The sequence below is a fragment of the Aptenodytes forsteri genome, unplaced genomic scaffold (assembly GCF_000699145.1).
Source record: "Aptenodytes forsteri isolate BGI_AS27 unplaced genomic scaffold, ASM69914v1 Scaffold63, whole genome shotgun sequence".
Lineage (NCBI taxonomy): Eukaryota > Metazoa > Chordata > Aves > Sphenisciformes > Spheniscidae > Aptenodytes > Aptenodytes forsteri.
In genome coordinates this window covers 784,596-811,012 of record NW_008794709.1, presented here as the reverse complement: position 1 = coordinate 811,012, position 26,417 = coordinate 784,596, and the positions used below count along the sequence as shown (strand labels likewise).

Sequence of the window (26,417 nt, the reverse complement as noted above, 5' to 3'; positions counted from 1 at the left end):
AATCACCCAAGATGTCCTAGGAGGCAAGACAGCCCTAATCCTATCAAAACTTACCTATGCATGAAACTTTGCTCACATGAAGAAGCCCTCCTGACTTCAAGTCTTAAAGTCAAATTGCTGTCTAGTGGCAAATTCCTCTACAAAATACAGCTCTGCTGCAGCTTTTTACCTTCTTTTATATCATAACTTGGAAAGAAAGAATCGTCTTCAGTAAAGAGACAGAAAATCCCATCTGCTGTATCTGATTCCAAGCCAGACTGTCTGGGATCATATTTTATAAAAGACAGAATGCTTTGAATGCACTAATATTTTATATTCCATTAAAGGTCTGTCTGCTGAGCTGTCCAACAAAAATATCAGCATAAAAATCATTTGGCTCTGCAAACGCAATGATGGCTGGTTAGTGACAGAATGCTTTGAATGCACTAATATTTTATATTCCATTAAAGGTCTGAGCTGTGAGCTGTCCAACAAAAATATCAGCATAAAAATCATTTGGCATGCAATGATGCAAACGCAATGATGGCTGGTTAGTTAAAATCTCAGAAATCCCGTTCTAGGGAAATCTACACAGCAACTTACCATCAAAATGAACGATTCTGAAAAAAATCAGACCCTTAAAAGAATTTCAATGTACTACCAATACTTTAGGCTGCTACATTACCAAAACCAAAATAAGCATCTTGAACTCCAAGTAAAATAAATGGGTTTAATTGAGCTACCTCTCAATAAGTTACCCACCATTATAAGCCTTTATGGTTTCAAATGAGCAATGCAATTAGGAATGAGACTAATAGCTTCTCTGAAAAAATCCCTCTGTAATGACTTTGCCCCTCTTTGCCTACACAGTAATTTGTACATTAACTAAATATGGAAACTATAGATTTTCTACATTTACTACAGCAGGCATGAAACCGAAATGTTATGAAAAGTACCCAAATCCTTCAGGTCATTGGAACGATACTAACAAAAATATTTTTTAGAATTTTAAGTAGTCTTCATTTATAATTCTCATCTACAAACAAAGCTGTTCAAAAAAGAAAATACATTTTAGTGGAAAAATTAATTCAGTAAGGTCCATTCAAAAAATATGGCAAGTAGGATTGTTAAAAATATTATTAACAAAACCACATGGAGTTATTCAACTTTTTTTTTCTCTATACTTCTGTCATTTCTCTTCTTCAAACAAATGGTGTTTCCTCATCATTAATTTGCAAAGCAAACACATCTAAAATGTTAGAACCTCTACATATGTTTGATTTCTGAATGGAAATAACTTCCCTCAATGCCTCTGTAACAGATCTCAAGACTTCTCCATGTGTTACATCTACAGGGTGACCCATGCATTTCCTGCAACTCTTTAAAGAATGCATGGGGCATTGCAAAGTCTTGGATTTCAGTCCGGACTCCCTCTTAACTTTGGTTTCTTTACCGACATCCCATAACTATTATCTGGGAAATCCTACTGTTTCTTTTCTGTTTTCTCCCTCTCTCCACATGAATCACATTTTCTATGAAAGCTGATGTCAATCACAAATGACTGTCTCCACTGGCAAGAGAAACTACCTGAAGTAATTAGACTGACTTGTCACATTGGTAAAGCAAGGAAAACATATGCTCAAACAATGCCCTGATTTATAATAAGAAACTATCTTTTTTCAAATCAACATTTAAAAACGCTACAGGATTTACTAGCAAATGCTGCTTATGTAGAAATTTTCTGCATATGTCTCGGCTTTCTAGAATAAAACCATGGAAAGGGAAAGGGGAACCATGTGTGGGACACAGATTCCTTACGTGCAGGACTCTAAGATATCATTTCCCTCTATTGTTTCCCTGTTTACCTCCACCCTTTGTGCATTTGCCAGCTTCTATTTAAGTGTGGTTACCTGGAGCCAAAGCCTTGCAGTGTAGGCGAGGTGACAGCGATGAATGTGGTTCCCTTACTCCCACACCGCTTCGAAACGTCAGATGAAAAAAACCCCATTCCTCACTTGCTTGCTCTGGCAATGCACAAAGGAACGCTCTGCTCTGGCTTTTACACCTGCCTGCATGTTTGCTGAAACAAGAGGTGCCCAAGCTTTCGTAATTAGAGATCCCGTTAAGCATCGCTGTACGTCAGTGGAGTTGCGAGAGGACCCGATGCTGGAGTTTTATGCGGTGGAAAACCCAGGCAGGCTATGGCTCTTCTCTGAATGAGGCATCGAGCTGAGGCAGTGACCACTCCTTGTGGTGAAAGACTCTTTTCCAAGCACTGTCTTGTTAACCAAGTAGTATTGGCCCCGATCCATTTTAGTAATGGTACGCTGCCTACTAAAGTTCCCTTGCAGTTTTAATTGGGGAAAAATTAATTCTTCGCTTCCCATCTTAAAACTGTGCACAATTATAGCCATATGCTTATGTAGCTGATATATTTAACTAGAACTGACTCAATTTCCAAAGGGAACAAAATGACTTCTGTGTTTAACTTTGTATGAGGTTGTAAAGCAGCGTGGGATATTTTAGAATGAAGGATGTGTCATAAATTTAAAGGCCACTAGCATATGGGGAAATGGCTTTTGGCATGAAAGTTCACGTTTTATTTTAAAAAAAAAGAAAACAGGAAAAAAGTTTCACACTGTTAAGTGAAGCCTTTATGAAAGCTACTTCTCTTTCAAATTTGTAACTCTCACCATTTTAACAGAAAGACTGTTCAAGACTGCCTCAATTTTTTATAAATAGTGTTTTTGGAAGAGTAGGGAATGTCTCTCATCCTCTGTCAACTGCTGCAATCTTTTCTTTTAAACCCTTAGCAAGACTTTCTTCTTCCTGGACTTCACAGGAGAAAGTGGAACTTTTGGCTACAGACATGAACTCTGCAAAAATTAGGAACAGCTGGGAATAAAGGTGTAATAGAAATGTGGACACAACTTTTGATTGGGGGTTTTGCTCACATGCCAGCTATAATTACTAAAATTGAGTTTTTAATCCTAGGTATTGAAGTAAGCATATACAAATCATGGGCAAAAATCATCTTAGTCCTTCACTTATTTTGTTGTCAGTCCTCAGTTAGTTAATCAGCTCTGTATTGTGTTTGTGGTGTTGATGAGCTTGTTGGCTAAGGCTCTGTTATGCTGACATTTTACCTCAAAGCAGGGAAAGAAAAAGCTTCAAGTTCTTTAGCACAATAGCATTAGCTGGACTTATCAGCATCCTAATATGTCCATTAGTGAAGCGCCTGGGGCTGATAAGTCCATGAACTGCTTTTTCCAGTTGTGATGCTATGAATTAGGTAACTGAAATAGGTCTCTCTATGTACTTTAAAGTTCTTTATTTTAAAACTTTTTCCTACAGGAATCCTTACTGTATATGGTTTTAACAATGGCCACGTAATTATCATCATACTGCAAAGTGCTAAAAGAAAGGTTCTTCAGAATTTCAACCTACAGCTTTTAATTTCAATTGCAATATTACCACCAATTAGTCCATCACATGACCTGACTTATCAGGCCCTGCTACAGACTTAGCAATTTCTGCACCAAATCCAATGATAAAGTTCAACGGCTTGTAACTTAGTCATACTTGGTTATAACTTAATCATATTTAGGTAGATTTTCTCATAAAGACCAAATGTTAATTTTCGTTCTTTCACTTCCAGGAAGACAAGAAAGACCTGAAAATATAAGTCCAGACTGCTGAAGTTTTACACGTTCCTAAGCAAATGGACAGTTACGTAGATAACTATAGGATTGCTATTAGCTCTACTTACACAGATTAATGACATAGCTTACTAAGTATCTGTTGGTCTGTTCACTATTTATTCCCATCTAAATTTAAATTTACTGAATTTATTTGCTTTTAGCACCTGAGTAATACAAACCAGTGTTTATCACCTCAAATTGTGTAAGTATCTTCAGTTATGGATTAATATCTACATAAAAGCATTTAAAAATAAAGCATCTGTTCTGTATTATATATTCTCCATCAAACTCAAGAAAAAAATATATACTATGGCAATAAAGGCAGAAATATTTTTTAGTATGTCATCATATTATCATAAACTTGAAAGTAAGGTCTGTATGTCATCAATGCACTATTTTCCTAAACAATTACAAGCTTAGACTTGCCTTTCACCTGTTTTATTAGTCTTGTAATAGTACTGTGAAATAACGCTAGCATCTATACCCAAACCTGCTGTCTCCTTGTCTTTCTAAGTCTGTTCACAGGCTTTACTTGACTGATTTCAGTCTTGCTTCAGGTACTGTCCACTGCTCATCACCATCAAACAGGACTCACAGTGACATCTACTGGGTTAAATTCAGACTGGTAATAGCCAGCGCTCCTCAGAGATGAGGAAAAAAAACAACCTGTGGGCTTGACTTTCATTTCTAAACGTATGGAAAGTAACAAAGTAAAACTAACCAAAAAAATATGAGTAACCTCTATTTAAAGAGATTATTTACACCTAAGCCTTCCTGAGTAACCTGTATATTGTAAATCAACCCTAGCAACAGGTAGTCTATTCCCAGGCTGTAGGTGTAGGGCTCCAGCATGTTTGATGTACATCTAGTTGAAGATTAGACACTAATATTAAGGGGAAAAAAAAAGGATTAAAAAAAATATTTCTTGTAAGCTATACAGAATCATCCTTCCATTCTATTTGCAAAAGAAGGATATTATTGCAAGGATTTTCATTTATTTTCACTCTTTAAATGCAGGTGCAGTGAAAACACAGACTGAGTCATGATTAAGCTAATGCAGAGCCATGGAAACTCACTTAAGATCTACTATAAGTAATATATAGCTAATTAACTTAGAACCATTGTATCTTTAGAAGGGTTTATTTAATAGTGCAGAAAATGAAAGTGGTTTTTTTATATATATGTGTGTGTATATATAAATACATATCTGAAACTTACAATTAGGTCTTTTCACTGGTAAAGTAATGAATATTTTGGGATAAAATTTCTCCATAGAGACCATTTAAATAAGTTCTGCCCATCTACTGATTTCATTATTAAATAACTATCCTGTGCAAGTTTACTCAGGCGTACCATACCACTCATACATTAGCTTACATATGAGATATTACAGGTTTAAAGTTCGTAACTGTTTTAATTTGAAGACAAATGATTGTTGTTTTTAAGACTGCATAGCAAAATACTGGGTCAACATGGCCAAAGAGGATATCCCCAGTTGCAGTCTGTCACACTAAACAGTTCACCTCGTCTGACAATTTAATTCAGATATTAACATTCCTTACATTGTAACCCTGTATTTTGGTGACAAGAACATTCCACAGAGCAGAAGATGAAAGATAAATGGATGAGGGAATGGTTTTGAATACAAAAAGCCAGGCCAGAAAGTACTTACTAATACCCAAATGATGACAAGTCCAAATACAAAGAATGCTATGTTAAAAGCTCTGATCACATACAGTCTCAGACAGCTAGAGAGCATCTCTCTTTTTTCACTAGACGCTGCAGCACAACAAAATTTCAGCTTCTCAAATTACTGAAAAAACAGGCTCTGTGTGCGCGCATGCCTGTGTTCAGGATTGTGCACAATTCTGCACTCCTTATTCAATCTGCACGTACTATTAATCTGTATTGCTATCAGGTCAAAGCTGACTTCTCATACGAATCTAAAAACGATATATTCAAACAATTGTTATTGCCTATGCTTTAAAAAAACTACAAAAAAATAGAACCAGCAAATTCCTTAGTAAATAAAAGGTTAGTGGCTTTGTTAAGTTTCTGGCTAATTCTCCAATTCAAAGTCTGGTGGAAGACATACAGCTTAGTTATTTTAAGCAAAGGTGTAGACGTTTTTATTGCCGTAAGAATAATCAGTATTCCAAATGTTCGGATAACAAATTAGTTAAGAGACAGACAGGCATTCTCTGGGTCAGGAAACAGGCCAATCTCACACAGCCTATGGGCAGAAGAAAATTTTTTTTCTGAGGTCATAATTACTTTTTATCAGATTTTCTGCACCTTCCTCTACATCATCTCACACTGCCTTCCAACTGAGGAAAGAGATGGGACTGGGCAGACCACTGGCTCGAAGAGAGAGATAATTTTTTAACAACCACGCAACTCCTGAAGGAAAAAATGTACGTGTTTAAAGACGTCGCTTTTTAATTCAAAGTCTGGTGGAAGACATACAGCTTAGTTATTTTAAGCAAAGGTGTAGACGTTTTTATTGCCGTAAGAATAATCAGTATTCCAAATGTTCGGATAACAAATTAGTTAAGAGACAGACAGGAATTCTCTGGGTCAGGAAACAGGCCAATCTCACACAGCCTATGGGCAGAAGAAATTTTTTTACTGGGCAGACCACTGGCTCAAAGAGAGAGATAATTTTTTAACAACCACGCAACTCCTGAAGGAAAAAATGTACATGTTTAAAGACGTCGCTTTTTAAAGCACCAAAAGGATACGCGACACAAACCCGCCGCCACCGCACGTCAGAGGAAGGAGGGGTGAAAGGGCCAAAGATGTAACGCCACGAGTGCGGCTCAATTCCCAAGGCCCATCACGTTTTCATTTGTGGGTGACATACTGCTGGCAGGGCTGTCCCTAGAGCCCAGACCGGGCACGAGGGGTGCTGGCCCCGAATGCAAGCTCTGCTGCACTGCCCTGGGGAAAGGGCAGCCAAAGAGCCACTTTGTTAACTGAGACTGCCTAGACACCTCAAAAAAAAATATATATTCAATCACATTCAAACGTAGCCAAAAAATTAGCATGTACAGGATTTCAGAGAGGGCAGCAGAACCACCTACATTAAAAAAAGCACGTATGCAAATACTTCACGCTTTTTTTCCCTCCTGACTCTTTGCCTTTAAAATGGGCCGACAAGCAAGTTTATGAATTACCACGAGAAATACCTTCAAGAGTGGCTAGGTGAGCTGAAAGATGAAATTACATTTTTAAAGTGTACAGTTACTCACTGAACTTAGATGGATAATTGTAAATGCCCCGTGTTATGCAGCAACTGGAGAGGCTGGACTGGTTTGGCTGCAGCAAATGCGTGTTTATCACAGGCTTAATTACCCTGCTTCTTGGATAGGACTTTTGTGCTGAGCTTTGTGCTGCACAGCTGGTTTTGCTGTGGGTACATGAACCAGATCGTTTAGAGAAGGTAGGGATTTTATCACCAAGTTGTTTTTTGGTTTGAGGTTCTTAGTTGAAGAAAAAAAAAGTTATCCGCTCTTTTTTTTTTTTGGGGGGGGGGGAAGCATGGAGTCTTAAAATTTAATTTCTGGAAGAATTTCAAGAACTATGAAGCAAATCCTGTTGAATGTTTGTCTTGCCTTTTTTCCAAAATAGAGTATTTAATTTATTAAGTAATTACTGTGCTGAAGCAAAGAACATATTTCAGGGAATATATAATATATTTATCCCGTGGTTACACACACCTGTACATGATATGTAAAAAGAGAGAGTCTCCCTCTCTCAATTAAATAGTCTTAAAGCCAAAGGAAAGCAATCTTTCAACGAACGTTTGAAATGGCTTACTTCTACCAGCTGTTACTGATAATTCTGTTAACATTTGAAACATTTCCCATTACATTATAACCACAAATGCAATTTTTAATGTACGCAATTGGGAATATCGACTTATCAATCAATAAAATGTTTTCAGTTCCTAGTAAATGGAAATACCTGTTCAGCTGTAGTTTAGAAAACCAAATAAAATGTCAAAAGCTACAAAACATTGCTTAAAAAAGCGACGATTTTTCTGTCACGTGAAGGCTGAAAATGTTAATGAAAACTGTTCCTCTGTGAGAAAAGGACAGTAATTTGTACTGCCGCTTATCTTCTGTGCTATTTATTTGGTACCTCCAGTTGCAAAGGGGGGCATGTTTTCAGCTTACTAAAAAGGAATATATCGAAGAATGCCAAAAAAGGGAAAATGCAGGTTTCTTTGTACCTAGCGCACTACTGAATCATACCAGCTGAGTCACATTCCCAGCATTATTTAGAATTAGATTCAAGCTGATTCGCTTATTCTGCTAGCGGTTGTCATATGGGAGCAAACGCATTCATCTTTCTTGCCCTTTACTGTTTAAATAAAGATCTCCACTGCTTTCTTTTCTCAAAACCTCATCCGCAATCTAATAAACCATTCCACCGAAGGAAGAAAAATACAACAAGGCAAGGCAACAGGACTCATCTCCCTGCTGAGAAACAAGAGGAAGGAGAAAGTGCCACCACTGCACCGAGACATGCCGAGATCCGAAAGAGAGTCCTAATGCACAATCCTGTTCTCCAACTCACTGCGTCTGGTGCAGCTACATCTTTCTGATCATGCTGAGCAAAACCCGCGCGAGCCCGGTTTGGCCCTCTTTGACTGTCCTCGATCTCATCTCCTCTTCAGCGGCGCCATCTCAGGATGCGGGAAGTGCAGAATTCCAATTATTAGGAAATACATTCATTTTGATAACACTCTCAGCACTAATGGAGAAGTAGAACAGGTCAAGATGAAAAATGTTCATAATTTCTATCTGCCGATTTATGCCCAATTATTTGTGAAGGAGGACAGAACTCTACACTGGAAGATGATTAGCCTCCTCACAAAACACTCAGCAACATACTTGTGATTCTGGGTGGCGTGTTAGTGACATAATTTTTATAAAAATGTGCATCTCAAAACTCTGACAATTTCATGCAAAACTATTTTCAAAGAAACATTACATTTGACTAGATTTTTTTCTAGGCAAACAGCTGTTTTTCTGGTATTTTCAGACTTGTCATATTTATCTGTGAAACTGATAAAGTTAAACGGCGTAATACTTTGTGAAAAATTCAGCAGCAATTTATCTTTAGCATATGCTTGTCATTTCTTTTGGTGAAGGTTTTTCCAGTATTTCTTACTCCCTTGGACTAGCTTCTAAGATTTTTATCTCTGTATCTTTTGCCTGTACAAGAATTTAAAAGCTTTGGAAAAGAAAGGGTAAGAAACTGGGATGACAAAATAAATACAAAAATGCAGTAAAGAAAGAAGATTTTGATTTCTTACCAAATTCTTCTTCTCCATCCTGGTCATCTATTAAGCCTACTGAGACTCCCAGATCCATGCATTTCTTGCTATGTGCCTTTGACTTCATATGTTTTGTTAAATTTCCTTAAGAGAAAATGAAAAAAATTAACTGCTCTGTGTCTATACAAATGTATACAAATATAAGCTCAACATGTCTATATCTTATTCAGCTTCATTTATAACCACCTGTATAATTTGATTTCACGTTTGATAGAACCTTGCCCCTCAATGCAAGCTGTCAAGGGCTGCGGCAGATTCACCACCCTGAATGCTACTAGCTCTCTGGCTACATTTCATGAAGTTCTTTATTGAGATAAAATAGAATAGGATGGAAATCCTAGATGATGATGTATTTCGCACTGGTGTAAAAGATCCCTCATTTGTTTATGGCAAAGTATAAAAAAGGCTGATTCAGTCTTCAGAGTCATGTTGACAGAAAGCTACCGTGTGAAACTGACGTTCGTATCTTGCAGCTCTTTTAGTATTTGATGGATTCTGTTTTTAGCGTAATCATTTTCACTGCCGACCTAAACAAATAGATTAGTTTTATTCAAAATCGGAGCACGAACATATTTGATCTGAATCTCAAAAGTGAGTGCATAACTGCTGAGAGGCCCCACAGGCTGTTCTCCCCTCTCCTTTGAAAAGGAAATATGGCAAATATCATCAAGAAAAGGTTAAGAGTAGATCAGAGATCTGTAAATGATGATATTTGTGAAATGTATGTTATTACAAGTAACTGCTCACTTTATACTTCCTATTGCCTCTCAAAAACTGTTTCTTTGAGGTATTTCAATGGGAGGAATTACAGTGGGTGAAATGGTGACTCCTCTATGGTTATGGAGTACTTTATTCCTGCTTCGAAACGAAGCTAGGAATTCACCCCAAATTTTGAAATAACTTTTATGAAGCTATATGACTATATTGACTCACAAAGAGCAAATTTCCCAGCTTTACATACTGCACGAAGTTACTGGCTACACCGTCCTGTCATGAAGGGTGGATTACCAAACATCAAGCACCCAGCTGTGGGACTGACTCTGCCAGCAGTAATGGCAACATCTGGGCATAGCAACTGCAGAAGAGGAAGCAAATACCAAGTATCTGCTACAACTGAAACCAGGGAGAATTTCAAACGAGCAGAACTTAATGACTTGAACTTGGCCAGCACGCCTACGCTGCAAAAACCACGATCAGAATTTATTGGGTTCACACTCCGACATTTCATCTTAAAGGCAACAGGATGACCCAGCGCGCCAGGATGCAGCGATAGGTTTTGACATATCTAAAGACTATCCATCCCACTTTCTGCAGCACTGGGTTATTTCTTGGAAGTTTCCCACCCAACTGCTGAGTAGTCTTGAACCCACTAAAAATACAAATGTTTCTGAGGTTACAGCTGGGGGAGATTGTTGCTAAATGATGTTCAAAGCCAAGAAAAATTTTGCTGCTTAGAATTTTTTCACTGAAAGTATTTTGGCTGTGAAATTCTCCTGTCTGTTTCACTTTTTTGAGTCCTGGATCTACCACTGTTTAATATACCGCCTGCTTAAACTAGGATGCACTACACTTAAAGGTGTAAACAGGCTTTAAAAAGTAGGGGTCCATCATCTTTGGGTCTTAGAAGGTCAAGTGGAAAGTGAACCTTGTCCTTCAAGGGTATAAAAAACATTTTAATATATCAATTTAACAAAGGCGAATTTCTTTCCTGGAGCAGTTAGTTGGATGCAAATAGGAGTACGATATATGTCACTGTCGTACCTCCAAAAGATCACTGCTAGGGACTTAAAATTCTGTGTTCCCATCCCTACCTAGGATGAGCAGCTAACCAGCTCACGTATCTTCACCTAACTTTCATCATACTCCCATATGACTTCCCTCTTCCACTCCAATTTCTCACCTACTGGCATGCCACACAGTTCATTCATATAAAGATGTGATTATCTGAATAAACATACAAAAGACAAAGGAAAAGAAGGAAATCAGAAACTACAAATATTTGAAAAAACTCCACAGAGAGGCAACTTCTTTAGCTTATGAACAGCCAAATGTGAGAAGAAAAGAATTATACTTTAAAGTAAAAAGAAAAAAGGGGAAAAACGTACACAGAGAAGTACCCCTACCTTTAGTTTTGAAGGAAAAGTTGCAGTAATTGCAGTGGTAAGGACGGACATCTGTATGTGTGCGAATATGCTTCTTCAGCATGCTGGGTTTCTTGCAACGTATTCCGCATTCTTCACAGATATATTTCCCCCTCCCTCTCCCCCGAACATACACATAGTCTTCATTTGACTTGTACCTAGGAACAGTACCGTAAGAGTAAGGCAATTAGTTGTAATGGGAAAATCATTCTAGTTAGAAACACTAATCTACCAGAATTTTAAAAATAATATAATAGATGAAAATGAATGACTGACAAAACCAATCATGCTCTTTTTCTGCTCAACTTCTGCATTTACTTGTCCATAGGTAATCATGGACTTGTTCAGGAATAATGGCACATCTTTTTTAATAAAGGTACTGTTTGATACTAAGCATTTAAAGATTTCAAATTTCCTCTTTGCAACCCAGGAACATACTTTTAAAAAGTGTCAGTTCTTGGAAGCGGGTTTGGGCACCACGAGGAAGCTTTAAAAGAGCATCTGCGAGGCTCTGCGTTGGATGCAGAAAAGGAACAGCATTAGTTACGACAATGGGAAGGTCTTTAAAATTCCCTATCAATGTGCCCTGGACTCAGCCTGCTGGGACTGCCTCTAGATGGAAAAAGTAACTCAGATCCAATTACACCCTTCATATCTCTGCTCAAGGACGCCAAAGGCTGCGCTTATTTTTTGTGACCTGGTCCCTGCAACGTTTGGATCTGAGCAGAGACACATAGCAACGTTTTACCTGGGCAGCTGGTAATGGCTTAACTGCCGGCCTAGAACGGATTCAAACCAGGAACCAATAAATGGAAAGCCCTACAGCCCGCCACCAACTATGAGAATAATAAAATACGCACCATTTGTGCTCAACATTTTTAGAAGTGTCGCTGGCACTTTTCTGCTAAAAAAATCTGTTTTGTAAGATGTTGTACATGGCTCAACACTGTGGCTAAAGCAACTGCTATTCAGATCAGGCAACCAATTTAAGTATTACAGTGCATGGACTAGGACTCTCAGTAAATATTTCCATGGCACTTTTCAAATCAGGAGTTCTCCAGCCTGTGTATACCACAGCGAACTGCCAGACAGAGACCGTACCGCAGCCTGCTGCTTAGCCCCTGGACTATATCCTCTCTGGCTACAGTTATACAACCTTACTGCAGAATACGTATTATTTATCACGTAAGAGAAATACAGGAAAAGAATTTACATCTATGGCTGTATCTGGCTGCCTTTACTGCTGATTAATGTTCGTCCTTTGGAAAAAATAAAAAAGAATCGCACTGCCTACTGTTCTTTATCTCATTACCCCGCCTCGTAATTATCATGGCTCCATGCTTCTGATGACTTTCCATTTTTCTTGGAAACGTAAACCAACATCCACAGACCACAGTATGGGAACTGTTACTTAAAATAAATCAAACAGGAAGCAACATCTCTACAAAGTCTAGAATCAAGGAAAAAATATCTTCTCAATGATATCTAGTATATAAAATACAATACTTGCCCTCCATCAAATATTTTAATTCTTCTTGGTTCAGTTTTGATAAAGGAGTTTTCTTTATCGTGCTCAGTGCTTGATTCAGAGTTTTCCTTACTGCTGAATTCAGTTGGGGTCAGTTTTTTTCTATTTAATGCTCGCTGAAAGAAAACGAGATATGTATATCATTAAAATTAGTATCTTTCATGTCATTCAAACCTGTAAGTTACGATGAATAAAAGCATCATAAAAGCCACAATTACAGTAACTGATTTTTTTACAATGTTAAGATACATGAAACAAAAAATATATTTTGCTAAACTTCTTCTCTACTACGCATTGACTATTAGTGGACTGGCAAATTGAGACGGAGATTATGGCACTGTAGGAAACCAGGAATGCTTTGAATCTATAGTAGGAGATGCCTCTTCCTTCTTCAGGGAAGGTGAAGGTGATGTTTTTTAGCTCACAGATAGCCTTCTACAGAGCAAAGATGCCTACAACGAAATCCAGTTGCCTCCTGAATGGCTACAGCTTTGCTCCTCTGCCCTCGACGCAGCCACTGGACTATACAGACGGGGCTCTGCAGCTGCACAATTCACTGCCTCCCACAATTTGCCAAAAAGGGGGAAACTTTAGCGCACAACCAGTTATCCGTGCTTTTTCCCCCACTGCTCAAGTCCCGCAATGTTTCAGTAGCACACCCCCAGCTCTAGCTGCCTGGTGTCTACCACATCAGGGCAGGGGCAGGGGCAGGGGGAGGGAAGGCTTCCCTGGCTGCTCTCCATCCCATGGCTGCGGGTCTCGGGTCTCACCCCCCCGACCCACGACCCAGCAGTGCCTCATGGCTGGCAGGAGCTGCTTTCCCGCAGCAAAGAGGAGGAGGGTGGGAAGGAGGGGTGTACCAAGGCAAGATACTAACAGGTAACAGTTCTGATTGCTAAAACTTTTCAAAAAATATACCTGTTTTGGTGTGGAAATTGACTGTTCCTAATTTGGTGAGGTTATTAATAGGGGCTCCGGCACCCTTCCAAAGCAGGACTCCACACTTAATTCCCACTGCCAGACCAAATCACAAGGAAAAGTGTACAAGTTGTCTAGCAGAACAAAAATACATTTCTCCATTTCCCCTGACTATTAATTAAGGAACTTTTTTTTTTTTAAAAGGAGGATGAGTTCCCCCAACATTTGCCAATTAAAATCTACTCCTTCCAAGTCTAGGATATTTATAAAATGGGCAACAATGAAGGAACGATCCAATTAGCCAGCAATTATTACTGCTGTATTTATAAACTGTTCTACCCACGTAGCTGGCACACTTACCACATTTGCTCATATTGGTAAGTGAATAAAATGATGAGAGAAAGAAAAAGTCTGGCCTTATGTTTTTTACTCATTATGAAATTCAATGCTGTAAACTTGTGAATTCTTGGCAAGAGGAATGACTTCACTGGCTGACTTAAAATGGCTGATGAATTACACTGGTCGTTACATATATTGAAGGGTGACATCATTCTGGCACCCGGTCCTTGCCCATAGTCCTCCATGCAGTCTCAGCCACCGCCTTTACTTCCCACCCGATGAGGAATGTGGCTGATGAGGAATTAAAACAGATCAGAGGACAAGCATCTTCCTATTCAACTCAAAGCCCTAGGAATACGCACAGGCTGCAAGTACTACTCCAATCCGTATGCCTTCATGCAGCCCTCCGGTTGAGTTGGGCTGGATTTTCAAATAGCTGAGCAGTTATACCAAAGCATACATGACAACTCTGCCTGTGTGTAGGAAGAAAGAAATTTCACCCTGCATGTTTTAACAGCATTCATATAAGGTGAAAGGAGAAGATGTTCTGGATGAGAAGTATCAGAAGGGGAGCCTACTCCCAAAATTGCAACTCAGCCATGTTGTAGTTCCTGTACACTTCCTGGCACATGAATGGCTTTTGTTTCCACTGCAAACAAAGAGTAACAAGGCGACATTTGTAATACAACTAGAAAAGAGTAGTGGAAAATACAGAATACATACAATAAACCCAATACCACATAAATATTCCCAGCAGCTGGAATAATGCAATCTTTAAGTGCCTGATCTTTCAATCCTAAATACTAAGTATTCTTTCCAGATTCAGTTTTCAAGAATGAAAAGACAAAGGAAAAAGAAAGATTCCAGAAGTATTCGGCCCATGTTGCTATCCAAACTATGGTGAAACAGCGTTGTAATAAATTGTATATTCACAGAAGCACCTAGAGTGCAAAAACTAACACAAGGCCAAATACCTCTGGACCCTCTCCCCTCCCCTTCTTTTTTTTAAACACACATGTTTATGTACAGACATAAGATAGCCTAACATAGGTGTTCAAATTACTATTTACCTCCCATTGACGTACTTTAATTTACTGGTTATATGCTATTTTAGCAGTTGTTTCAGTGCCTTAAACACGCAAAATGCTGCTATCACAGAGATGCTCTAATAGAAACACTGAGTTTCTGTCACAGAAATCTACAGAAATGCTCACTGACAACGAAAAAAGCAGTCTCTCTAGTTTTTACGAAAAACTCCAAATTGACTTGGGTCCTCCATAAATTTTAAAGAGCAGCCAGTCTCTAAGGAGCATGGGTTTCTTGTCTGGAAATCCTTTAATGTACCTCACCTAAAATCCCCCTGAACTCCACACGTACTAGTGGAAAGGGTAGAAAAATGGCAGCGCTGTAAAACGTTCCCCTCCACGATTACTTATGCCTTCCGTTTCTAGCACAGTCTTCTCTCTCTTTTTCCATAGAGACAAGGACCATGATTCATTTCTACTTTACTCGTTTTGCTCCAATTTAACTCCACTGTCTTCAATTACTGGTATAAAGCTGGAAAAAACCCGCTCTTAGAGCTGCCCAGAGACCAGAGTTCAATAGATACTTCTGGTACTTTACAACATCCCTTGGAAAAAAAACATGCTCGCAGCCTGAATCATCAAAGTTATAAATTTCAGATTAGAATAATCATTAAACATTTTTCCCATTGGCACATAGCCACTTGAGGAAAATGTTTTTAATATCTTTAAACTTTTACTAGTTTACACATAAAAAGCTTCTGCATTTAACTACTTTCCAGTGGTGAGCTGGACTGTTGTGGCACATCATTCAAGAAAGGAAAGCTTTCCAGTTAGGAGAAACTTTCCATTCTTCAGCCTGTTCTTGCCTGAAAATCTTCACCCTGGAATACTGCACACATTACTGATTCGTTTCAGAGCGGGGAGTCAAGATCAATGCGGGGGCTTGAGAAAGGGCTCCTCATACAACACCAATGACTTCAGGTGAGGAAAACTGGTGAAAAATGATAATAAATAGAACAATAAAACAAAACGAGCAGGGAGATAAAATAAGCCTTTTCCATGCAGGTGAACTTCCTGTTACATTTTAACGTGCTGTACTCATTCCAGGAGCTTCTTTCACAATAACATTTTGTGGTTTGTTCTCTGAATCACTGGAACGTGGCAACTTCACCTATTGCCTCTGAGCAGTGAATGGTGAAGAGCAAACAAAGTCCCGGGGTTCCTTATTGTTTGCATTTTGTTCACATGTCTCTTCATTTCCCATGGCGTCTATTGTTGAAAGAATTGCCTTTTTTGTGACAGTGATTAGTAGCGGTTATGAAGCAGCATGAGATCCCTGTAAACACGACTTAGTTCTGGGGGCAAACCCAGGAACAGTTCAGGAAGTCGCTTTATCTTGGTGAGAATATCAACAGTTAAAGCCCCACGAGCAGAATACGCCAAATCACTCTGGAAAGGGCTACGACTGTGAGAGAGGAGGTGAGGCATAACAGTGCTGCATTTTTATTATTATTTATAAATTGGATTATAGTAGCTCTTAAAGCGCTCTGTCAGGTCAGGGCTAAAATGTGCAAACCACTTGAGCAAATACAACCCTCAGAGACTTGCAATCTAAACTGTGGTTCCCGAAGGAACGCAGGACCCTGCCAAGCTTTTAAGCAGGAAATCAATCACATTTTTTTGAGAATTATTTGCTAATCTGTTTGTTGGCTTTGTTAAATGCAGTATTAATTTCCAAAAGGACCTCCAGCATTCTCCATCCTCAGTCTCAACCAGAAAAAACAGTAGGAGAATTACTGGGCATAAACCTAATGAGGAATTTCAGGTTTTGCTTTCTTTAAGCATGGCTTCTGTGAGGAAGTTTCCAAGTTGGCATCGGCTATTCCATTACCAGGTCTAACTGGAGCCTGGTAATACAGAGGTATATCGTAACAGCATCATCATCACCATCCTGGAAAGCGGCTGAAATCCTGCTGCCTGAGTCATTAAAAGGGAAAGCAGACAAACTCTGGAGGTGTTAGGTCATATCAGGTCTTTGAAATTTTTAATTTCTGCCATCCTATACTTTGCTTGTAAAATCTGAGATGCCAATTAAACTTTAATTGGTGCTTTCTCGCTGCACTTTCTTCCTTCATAATAGCTCTGAGTAAAACCTGTAAATCAGCCGCAAGCAGAGCTTAAGAACTCTTCATTTTCACCACGCTCGTGCGCTTCATTCAAAACGTCAGCAAGACAGACTGAAGAAAGATTAGTAACTGTGGTTCTTTTGTGGCAGAAGCACTGTAAATGTGCCTGACAGCTGCCTATCACAGCATTTAAGTACTCCTAGAGTGTTTAAAAGGGTGCTGTCAAAATATTTTTCAAAATATTATCCATTATTTATATTCTAAACAGAATTTGTTTGTAGACAAAATTTGTTCTGCAAGAGGCATGCAGTAGCTTTGTTATCAGAGAATTTATTCTGATACGCTGTTCTTTAAAAATAAAACAAACAGGAGTCAATGACACAACTGATGTGAGACTTGCCTTAGAAGAATCGCTCAACTATGTACAATGAAAAAAGCTAAATCTTCGAATCCTTTTTTCTTTTTTTTTTTAAATTTAGCACTATTTAAGTACAACATCTCATGAAGTATATGAGGGAGCAGGCTGAAAATGGTAACACGAGTTTAAACAAAGGCGGCACGCTAATATGGAACCAACAATTCAATTCAGTTACAGCACTAACACAAACTCAGCAGCCTGTGTGTATTTTCCGCACGAAACATTACAAATAAAGTTTTCACCTCCAATACAAATATCAGCAAAGTCACCCACCGATTTTGGGAGGACCAGATTTAAGGCTCTTTCGGCCTGAGGGGTTTCAGCATATCTTCTCGACTCCCCCTGTAACTCCGAAACTATTTCTTCCTCTTACACAGAGTTTCTCATCCTATTGCTCTTTTCCCCACTGACTACTTTGTATCTCAGCAAAACATTTAGCAAACACAGAAACATCCCAGGGTGACCTCTGACAGCAACAGTCTCTGTCACTCAACATCCACAGAAATACGCGTCTTTTCGCAAGGCTGTGGTATGTCTCCTCTAGAGTGACTGCCGGCCCTACGGACCCCAACTCCCTGCCCGATGCCCAGAAATTTGCTGATGTGGCAGACTGCAGGATTAGGGCAAGTGCAAGTTATGACTGCTTTTAAACCCCCCCACCCCCCCCCGCCCCCAAAGGTTTCTATGTCCTAGACAGCCGAAGGACTCTGGAGAAAGGGAGGTCCGTGGCTAGCGGCCCACTTTTGCCAGCTCCGAAGAGAAGTCTGCCATCAAAGACACGGCACACACAGCAGAGGAAAGAAGAGCACGAAACCGTGCTGTACGCCGAGGCTTTCTTCAGAAAGCTTTACGGCTTCACTAGATGGGACAATAAAAGCTAGTACTGGATCCATTAAATAGACACAGCCACCTCTTGCCATGCTACAGGGCAGAGAGCCACCTTTACCCATTCACAGAGGCGGTTCAATTACTAAGGAACGCCAAATCCAGTGCAAACCAGCACAGCTTTGGTCCTGTACATAACAAAACCGTCCAGTGAGTGAAATCCTGATCACACGTGTGCAGCCCCGAGACACCTAAGGAAATAACAAGTGACTACGTTGCTCTGCCACATCTGACTCTGGAATGACGTAGTGTTTTATGTGGGTCACAAACATTGTGGGTCACAGTATATTGCACTGCACAAGACTTAACATCATCTTTGGAGCCGTATCGATCCAAGAAGCTGTCAGTGTTTTTATGGCAGCTGAAATTTCATTTTAAACTTTGCTATTTTTGTCATTATTTCACACCACCGATTAACCTAGGTGGGAGAAAGGGAAACGGTCCACTGCTCCTCTCACAGTTAGATGATCAGCGATGGTGAAAAACGTTTTCATGGCACATCCATGGACACCTGTTCAGGCTGAGCACTCTTTTATAACAGAAAATACCAGCTGACTTTTAAGGCAAAATACGCAATTATGATCTTAAATTAACCTGTTTTAAGTTAAAAGTGTTTAACAAATATTTATATCAGAACTATTTTTGTTCTACCCTTTGCATTTAAAAAATAGCCAAACACATTCCTGCCACAATAAACACCTTGTATATAGATTTAAATCCAGGAACTAATTTCCATGAAAAGCGATAAATCCTTATGAATAGGTTTCTTAATGGAATTACTTAAGATCTTTTTAGCAGTTTGATCCAGCATAACTAAAATAAATAAGCACATATATTATACATGTCAGGCATATTACATTCTCTAAAATACGAACAAGCATGATTTCCAAAGCAAATCCTCTGTAAACAATCAGTATACATCAAGCATAGCTTAAGTACCTTGGTTAAGCTGTTCTTCCACTTGCTTGAATAGACCAATACATCAGATCTGGGATGAGTAGTTCTTGCTTGAGTGTACAGCGGTTTTTCAACTTTTTGTTTTGAATTGAGGAGGGAGAGAGCTACCTTTGTCGACAAACCAAGTGGATTGGGATTGTTGGGACTAATGGTCCAGGTAGAATAGGCTGAGATTTTCTGATCGTTTTGCAGCAGATGCAATGGTTTTCTCTTCAGGAGATAACACCAGGTAAAACTCGTTGAGGTCTTGAGGCTTGGAAATGACAACCTCTGCATTTCTCCTGCGTTCATTGCAGCCAACGTAGTTACAGGCTTTGCTTGACCCTGGCTATTGATTTGCTTGCTCTCGTTACCGTTACTTGGGGACCTTCTTTCTTGACTGCTACTTACAGCCTTGAAAAGAGAACTCTGATTATTCACCGGGGACAATTCAGATGGTTTTCTAACTACAAACACTGGCGATGCTGAAGACTTAAGGTCTTCAGATTCTGGCGACTCCTTTAGGGTTTCTGAAACCCCAGCGTCAGATGAATGACTGTCAGGCAACAGCAGGTCTGAAATACTAGCTTTGCTGCTTTTTTCATGCTGTGCAACACCATCAGGATCTAAGAGGTGATTTTCAAGAGGCTCTGTGGTGCAAACCTGTCTTACCAAAACTGGTTTCTTCTGCTTACTAGTAGGGTCGTGAGATCTAACGTTCATTGAATGCAATGGTCTAGCATCTGTCACGCAGGCAGCTCCACTCTCATCTTTAACACGTTTTTGCTGTTTTTCCATGGCAATATCTAAACTGTTGGCTGGGGAAAGCATTCGTTTACTTGAAGCTGTAGCTTCTTGTTGAGGGAAGAGTCCGCTAACTGGCACTTTCTGAATAATATTCAAAGAGCTTGACAAAGGTGAATTTCTGGTTCCACCTTCTGGTAGTGAATTTTCAAATTCATACGAATTTGGCAAAGTCCTCTGATGATCTTTGTGAGATTTTGGCAGCTGAGTTTTGCCTTCAAGCGTTGGCACTGTCGCAACATTTGTTTTGCAAACAGATTGATTTGCCTGATCCTGGGTCACTAAAATGTGAGGAAGGGGTGTAACAGTTGCAAAGCCATAGGATGGCATACTGCTGTGAATACGGACGGGAACCACAAAAGGAGGAATCTGATGTATTTGACTGCTGCAGTTATTAGGGACAATTTGCTTTAGAGGAGGTACAGAGTATGGATTAGACATGTCAGACAGTTTAGTCTGCAATTCAAAGGAGGATGCATTCTGGTCCACCCCAACTTGACTTGGAACTGTCTGAGTTGATAAAGTATTTTTCAGCAATTTAGAAGAGTATGGCTGACCTATATGTAATGTTTTAACTTGAAGCTGATACTTTGGAGCAAAACAATCCTTTTTTTCATCAGGATGACAAGAAAGCACATATGTGCTCACTTGTTCCCCTTGGGCTAATGTTTTAGTAGATGTCTGGGAAGGCTGATGCGTCGAGGATGGCTGTCCTTGATTATTCAACACATGATCTAGAGGCTGCTGAACCGAAGACAGGCTAACAGGGTTACAATTTTGAATTGCCAAGTGAGGCTTGGAGTGAGTCTGTGAATGCTGAGTACTTAAAGGAAACTCCACCGAAGATTTGCCGGAGGTCTGCAGCCTGTGCAATGGCACTGTGGGCACATCCGTAGCATGAGCTGTCTGAAATGAAGAAGTTGATTTAACTTGAGGCTGATGATTTTCTGGAGCAATATTTAAAGATATTTGTCTTACAAATGGCCCCCTCCTCCTTTCTAGCAGAGGCACATGTCCAGTAACTCCATTTGCAGGTGACACTTTGGGAGCGGCTATCTCTACGAGCGAGGCAGGTTTTGACCGAGACATGCTTCCACAGTCGAAAGACTTACTCCTGTAGTCCACAACCTCCATTGACGGCTGCGTGCAGCTGATTTGCTCCGAGGCGGCACGTCTCATTTCCCGGTAATGAGGGCCAGGCAAAGCCAGTGCGTGCGAGCCAGTGGGAATCATGAGGAACTCTGATGACTTACTAACAGGCTCTGCTTTGGAAGGGTTCTCAGCCTTCGAAGTTTCATCTTTATCGAGTGAAGCCGAGAAACTGGAGGCATGAGACAAGCTACTCTCCCGACTTAGGCTTCTGGAAAGTGTAGAGTCAACACTTGATTCGGCAGACGAATGCTCCATTTCAGCCAAGCGAATTCTTTTCTTCTTCGGTGGAAGCTTTTCTGTTGGCAATTTTGACAGTGTTTCACTGCGCTGTGGCCAATTAAACCTTTCCGTCTTTTCCTGATCACTGCACTGGTTTTCCTGGTCTCTGTCTGGTTCTTCTGTGACCAGTATTTCAGGAACCTGGATGTTATGCTGGCGAACAAGTCTTGACGGCTGAAGCGGTGCACTTCTCTCATTAGAAACTATTTGGCTTCCCTGAACTTCCCCTCTAGGTGCTTCTGACGACAGGGGTTGATGATGCTGGGGAGTATTCAGATGAGAATGTCTATCCTCTTGGATTACAACTGTATTCAAAGAGCGGTGCTTTGCAACCTTGTTGGGCTCTTGAGAAGAAACTGGTGATACTCTTTCAAACGACTCTGATTTCTCAAATGAGCTATTTCTGCTCAGTGAATTGGTGTGCTGTATTACTGAAATGCCAGTCCCTTGTCTTTTCAACTCCACCTTTTCTTGCACAGCTGAACTTGCCTGCTTTTCAATGAGCGGAGCCATCTTTGGCTCAGTAGTCTGATCTGTGCCTCGAGCCACAAGCTGAATTTGTGAACTCTGAAGTAGAAGGCTGCTTGGCTGTTGTGATCCTACCACTGTTATCGCCGCACCGTGTTTTGACAGACTGGAGGAATTTGTTGGCTTGCTTTGGCCTTCTGCGTTCTTTGCTGGTATGCTTGTATCATTTTGCTGTGGGTCATCGTCATCGCCAACACTTTTCATTTTCCTTCTTTTCCTTATCTGGGGTGTCTGCTCCCAGACACCAGTTGAAGTAGTGACTCTGTAGTGTAGAATCTGAGGTTGTGTACTGTTTGGAACAGTTTTATGCTCAGGTTCTCGGATGGCTGCTTTAGTTTTAGGTCCATGCAACTCTGAGCAATAAAATTTCTTGTGGTTTTCAAAATTTTCCAGTTTTCTATACCTGTTTCTGCAAGTTTCACACTCGAACATTGTTCCTCGCACCTGAGGGGACTTCTTTGTTTTTTCTAAATTTGATCCCTGTGCCAGGGACTTGCTCCTTTGCAATAAGGATTCATTTGATAAATTACACCCCAGATAACTTTCTTCTATAGATCGCACTGGTCCAAGAACTTGGCTTTCACCAGTAGAAGAATCTTCTATTGCTGTCTGTCTAACAAGGGTCCGAGGATGTCCACCTTGGTTCAGTGGAGTAGCAGGTCCTGATACAAAAACATCATCATATAAAGAGCCAATTTTATCATCAAATGACTGACTGCCTCGAAGGGGATGAGAGGGAGGTATTACATTTGGAGGTACTGCTGAGTAACTGGTGGTAGGCATGGAATTACTTCGTGTTATAGGTAAACAGTCAAGGGATGGTACAGAAAGAAGAAAAACTTGCTTTGATTTCTCAGTGGGTGTAAAAGGAGACTTTGGTATATCAGAGCTTGAGCTAGTTCTTCTTCCCATGGGCTTTAAATCAAACTGGAAAGAATCCTTAAATATGTAGGATTTTGGTGAATCTATGCTTCCTCTTCTTGAAAGAGATGTTCTTCTTGGTTTCACACTATCTAACTGTTTGTCATCCACAACAGCTTCGTTATCAGAAATTAACTTTGAGATACGCTCCTCAAGAGTTTTTGTTGCCATGGGAGGTCGCATTTGGCCAGAGAGAATCAGATTTTTTTCGGCACAAACAGTCTGTACCACTGATGCTACCACACCACTTGCTCGCGGCACGCAGGGCAGGTTTTTATTTGGATCTTTCTCAGAGGTCAGCAATCCTCTTACGAAAGGAGCTGGTGGGCTCATTGTTTGATCGGCACTTTCAGAACGAGAGAAATAACCAGAATCAGTACTACCCAAACTTCTAGGGCTCAAAAGACATTTTCCTTGCTGATCTTGGGAACCATCGGTTGCCTGTTGTCTCTGGAGCTGAGCATGCACCGCTCCTACTGCAGATCCCAGCTGTTCCTCTAATAGGCCCATTTCTACTTTCTGATGTTGCTTTATGTCATTCTCCTTGAATGAGGCTGTATGTGTTAAATTTGACTGAAGAGTTGTCACTTTAAAATCTCCTTTTCTCTGTGCTGCAGCAAGTTCAGGTGCTGGTTCTGTTACTTTTGGGCTATCGGCCCTTAACGGAGAAACATTTACAGGATGAACTACGACTTTTGGTAAAGCTGCCCTCACTTGAGGTTCTGTATCGTGTAATGAAGAGTCACCTGGTATACAATCTGGGTTGCTTAATGGAATAGGGCTTCCTTTCCGTAACGTTTCTGCACTCGAAATGACTTTCACTATTTGTGCAGGTTCCAGTTCTTGATCATCTTGTCTTTCATCAGCAGTGCCTTCATCTTCACTTTCACCGCTTTCTTCCACATCTGAATGAATGCTAAGTGCTTTGTCCGAGTCATGAGATAAGAAGAGGCCACCTGAATCTGGTTGTAGGACAAGTCCAAGTTTGATAGCATGTGCATGAGATTTTTTGTGCTTGTACAGATTGCTTTTGGTTTTAAATGAAAACCCACATGTCACACAAGGATACGGTCGCTCTCCAGTATGGGATCGGATGTGCTTTTGGAGAACACTGGGCTTGGCACAGGCTCGATTGCAATACTCACAGACGTATTTCCCTAGCTTTTTAGGCTTCTGGTCTTTCAAGAGGTTACATATTTGCTCTACACCATGGTTTACAACTGATGCTATCTGGGCTGAATTATACATGGGACCTATAGACAAGTGTGTTGAACTGGATGTGCTAATTGACAAAGGTGAAGACGAACTAGCTACTAACTGGTTTTGAGGAAAAACCTGAGCTACAGTGGAAGATGAGGTGTGAACGACAGACGAAGTTACTGCTATGCTGTATATCTGCTGGAGCTTGGGGTTTTCTTGACTCTGCTGTTGCACCAGCGATCTAGTGAAACTTGGACACATAACAACCTGGTGATTTTGTTGACTGGTTTTAGTAATAAGGTCTTGTGAATGAGAAACTGATTGGCCTTGTGCTTGTCCAGTCTTGGTTGTTGTTGCTACATGCACACTGTTTAACGTACACGGGTAATAGTGAGGTCCAGCTGCAAACTCACGCTGTGACAAAGCAGACTGATTTTGGACGCTCATTGTATTGGACGCGAGACTAGAAGAGGTGCTTACAGTTTTATTTGGTCTCAGTTTCTCTATCTGCATCCCATAAGGGGGGCATTCTTGTGCTAAGGTGTTCAGTTCAGGCTCCATAGCTTTTAATAAGACATCGAATGCAGTACGTGTACATGGGGATGATGTACTGCAATCAACAAAATTAATACATTCATTACTGTCAGTCTTTGTTTTACTTGATGAGGAGTTTGAGAGAGACTTCTTCTCTGGTGAGTTCAGTTGTTTCGCATCAGTATCCTCCACTGCCTGTTTACCCAAATCCAAGGACTGATGCGTCAATGAAAGCTTTGTCTGCATTGATGTCTCAGATTTGGTTGTTTCAACACTTATCTCACTACTAAGCGCTCCCCCGTTTTGTTTGGTACATTGATTTCCATTTTGCATGGGTAGGTGATCCTGTGCTGTGGCGTGTTCGGAGGCATCCGGAAGAGCTTTTAGGGGTGAAGGGTCTACATTTTGCTTAACCTTGGCTTCGGCGGGGCTTCTCAAAGGCGATTTTGGTATTTTTTTTAGGTGATTTTCGGTCACAATCTTTTTTCTTTTCACACCCTTAACTGTATCTTGGGTTCCTCTAGTACCAGCATCGGTGATTTCTGTTAAAACACGAAGAGAATAAAAAAGAATATTAAAACTGGATAATGCAGTATGTTTTTCCTTATACTATTTTATCATCTCTAAGTTTCAACAGGAAACCCTGGGGCAACAGGGCTGTCCATTTCTCCAGCCTCCAATATTTTTTTTCACAGTAAATGTATATTAGTGAAGATCTATTCTGTTTTCATCTAAAAAGAGCAATGCTTTCTAAATGATGCTGTAAGACATTACAAAAGTAATTCACTACAGGAAAAGCTTCAAAGGAAATGTAAGAAAAGAAAGGCTACTGAAAGAATATTTTAGCTTTTATAGCAACTCCTTTTCAGATAAAGCAAAAAAGAAACCTCTCTCTTGCAATTGTTTAAAAATTCAAATCATTATAGCAGGAAAATGGAGAACCAAGACACAAATCTGTTTTCATGTCCTGTTTGTCACTTTTTCCATCTATATGTTGCAGTAGTCAAGGAATGAAGACAACTTCCTCACGGTTATATTTGTAAGTAGATTTATCATGGAAATGGCACAACCACCCACACCATCTGTCAAATACTGTATTTCAGAGCTCCAATTACTGAACTTCAATAGCATTTCAGATGAGCAACTACTGCAGATGAATAAAATCAGTCACACTTAAATGATTTCCTGTTTGTGCATCATGAAACAAAATACACTAAATTTGAATTATTTCATTACTGGCTACACTTGTTGCTGATTTTAAGCAGATATGCACATGGAGTTTCAGGGGTGTAGTGAAGAGCAAATGAATTGGAATATTGTCGTTGTTTAACCAGTCCCCGAGCAACATCACCCCCGAATAAAATCAGTCACACTTAAATGATTTCCTGTTTGTGCATCATGAAACAAAATACACTAAATTTGAATTATTTCATTACTGGCTACACTTGTTGCTGATTTTAAGCAGATATGCACATGGAGTTTCAGGGGTGTAGTGAAGAGCAAATGAATTGGAATATTGTCGTTGTTTAACCAGTCCCCGAGCAACATCACCCCCCCCCGGCCAGCTTTCCCCAGTTTATGTACTGAGCATGACGTCACATGTATGGAATGTCCCTTTGGCCAGTTTGGCTGTGCCCCCTCCCAGCTTCTTGTGCACCT

The 26,417-nt window shown here is 40.1% G+C and overlaps 1 protein-coding gene across 1 annotated transcript in view; it reads right to left on the bottom strand.

Annotated features, from left to right (window-relative positions):
- HIVEP1 (human immunodeficiency virus type I enhancer binding protein 1) overlaps positions 1 to 26,417 on the bottom strand; it is a 128,246-nt gene that overhangs the window by 13,004 nt on the left and 88,825 nt on the right. Inside the window, exons 3-6 of the mRNA XM_009273691.2 lie at positions 19,344 to 25,300; positions 12,676 to 12,809; positions 11,148 to 11,323; positions 9,004 to 9,108 (exon numbers count right to left, since the gene is read on the bottom strand). Coding sequence (XP_009271966.2) covers positions 9,004 to 9,108; positions 11,148 to 11,323; positions 12,676 to 12,809; positions 19,344 to 25,300 — 6,372 coding nt within the window. The remainder of the gene's footprint in view (positions 1 to 9,003; positions 9,109 to 11,147; positions 11,324 to 12,675; positions 12,810 to 19,343; positions 25,301 to 26,417) is intronic.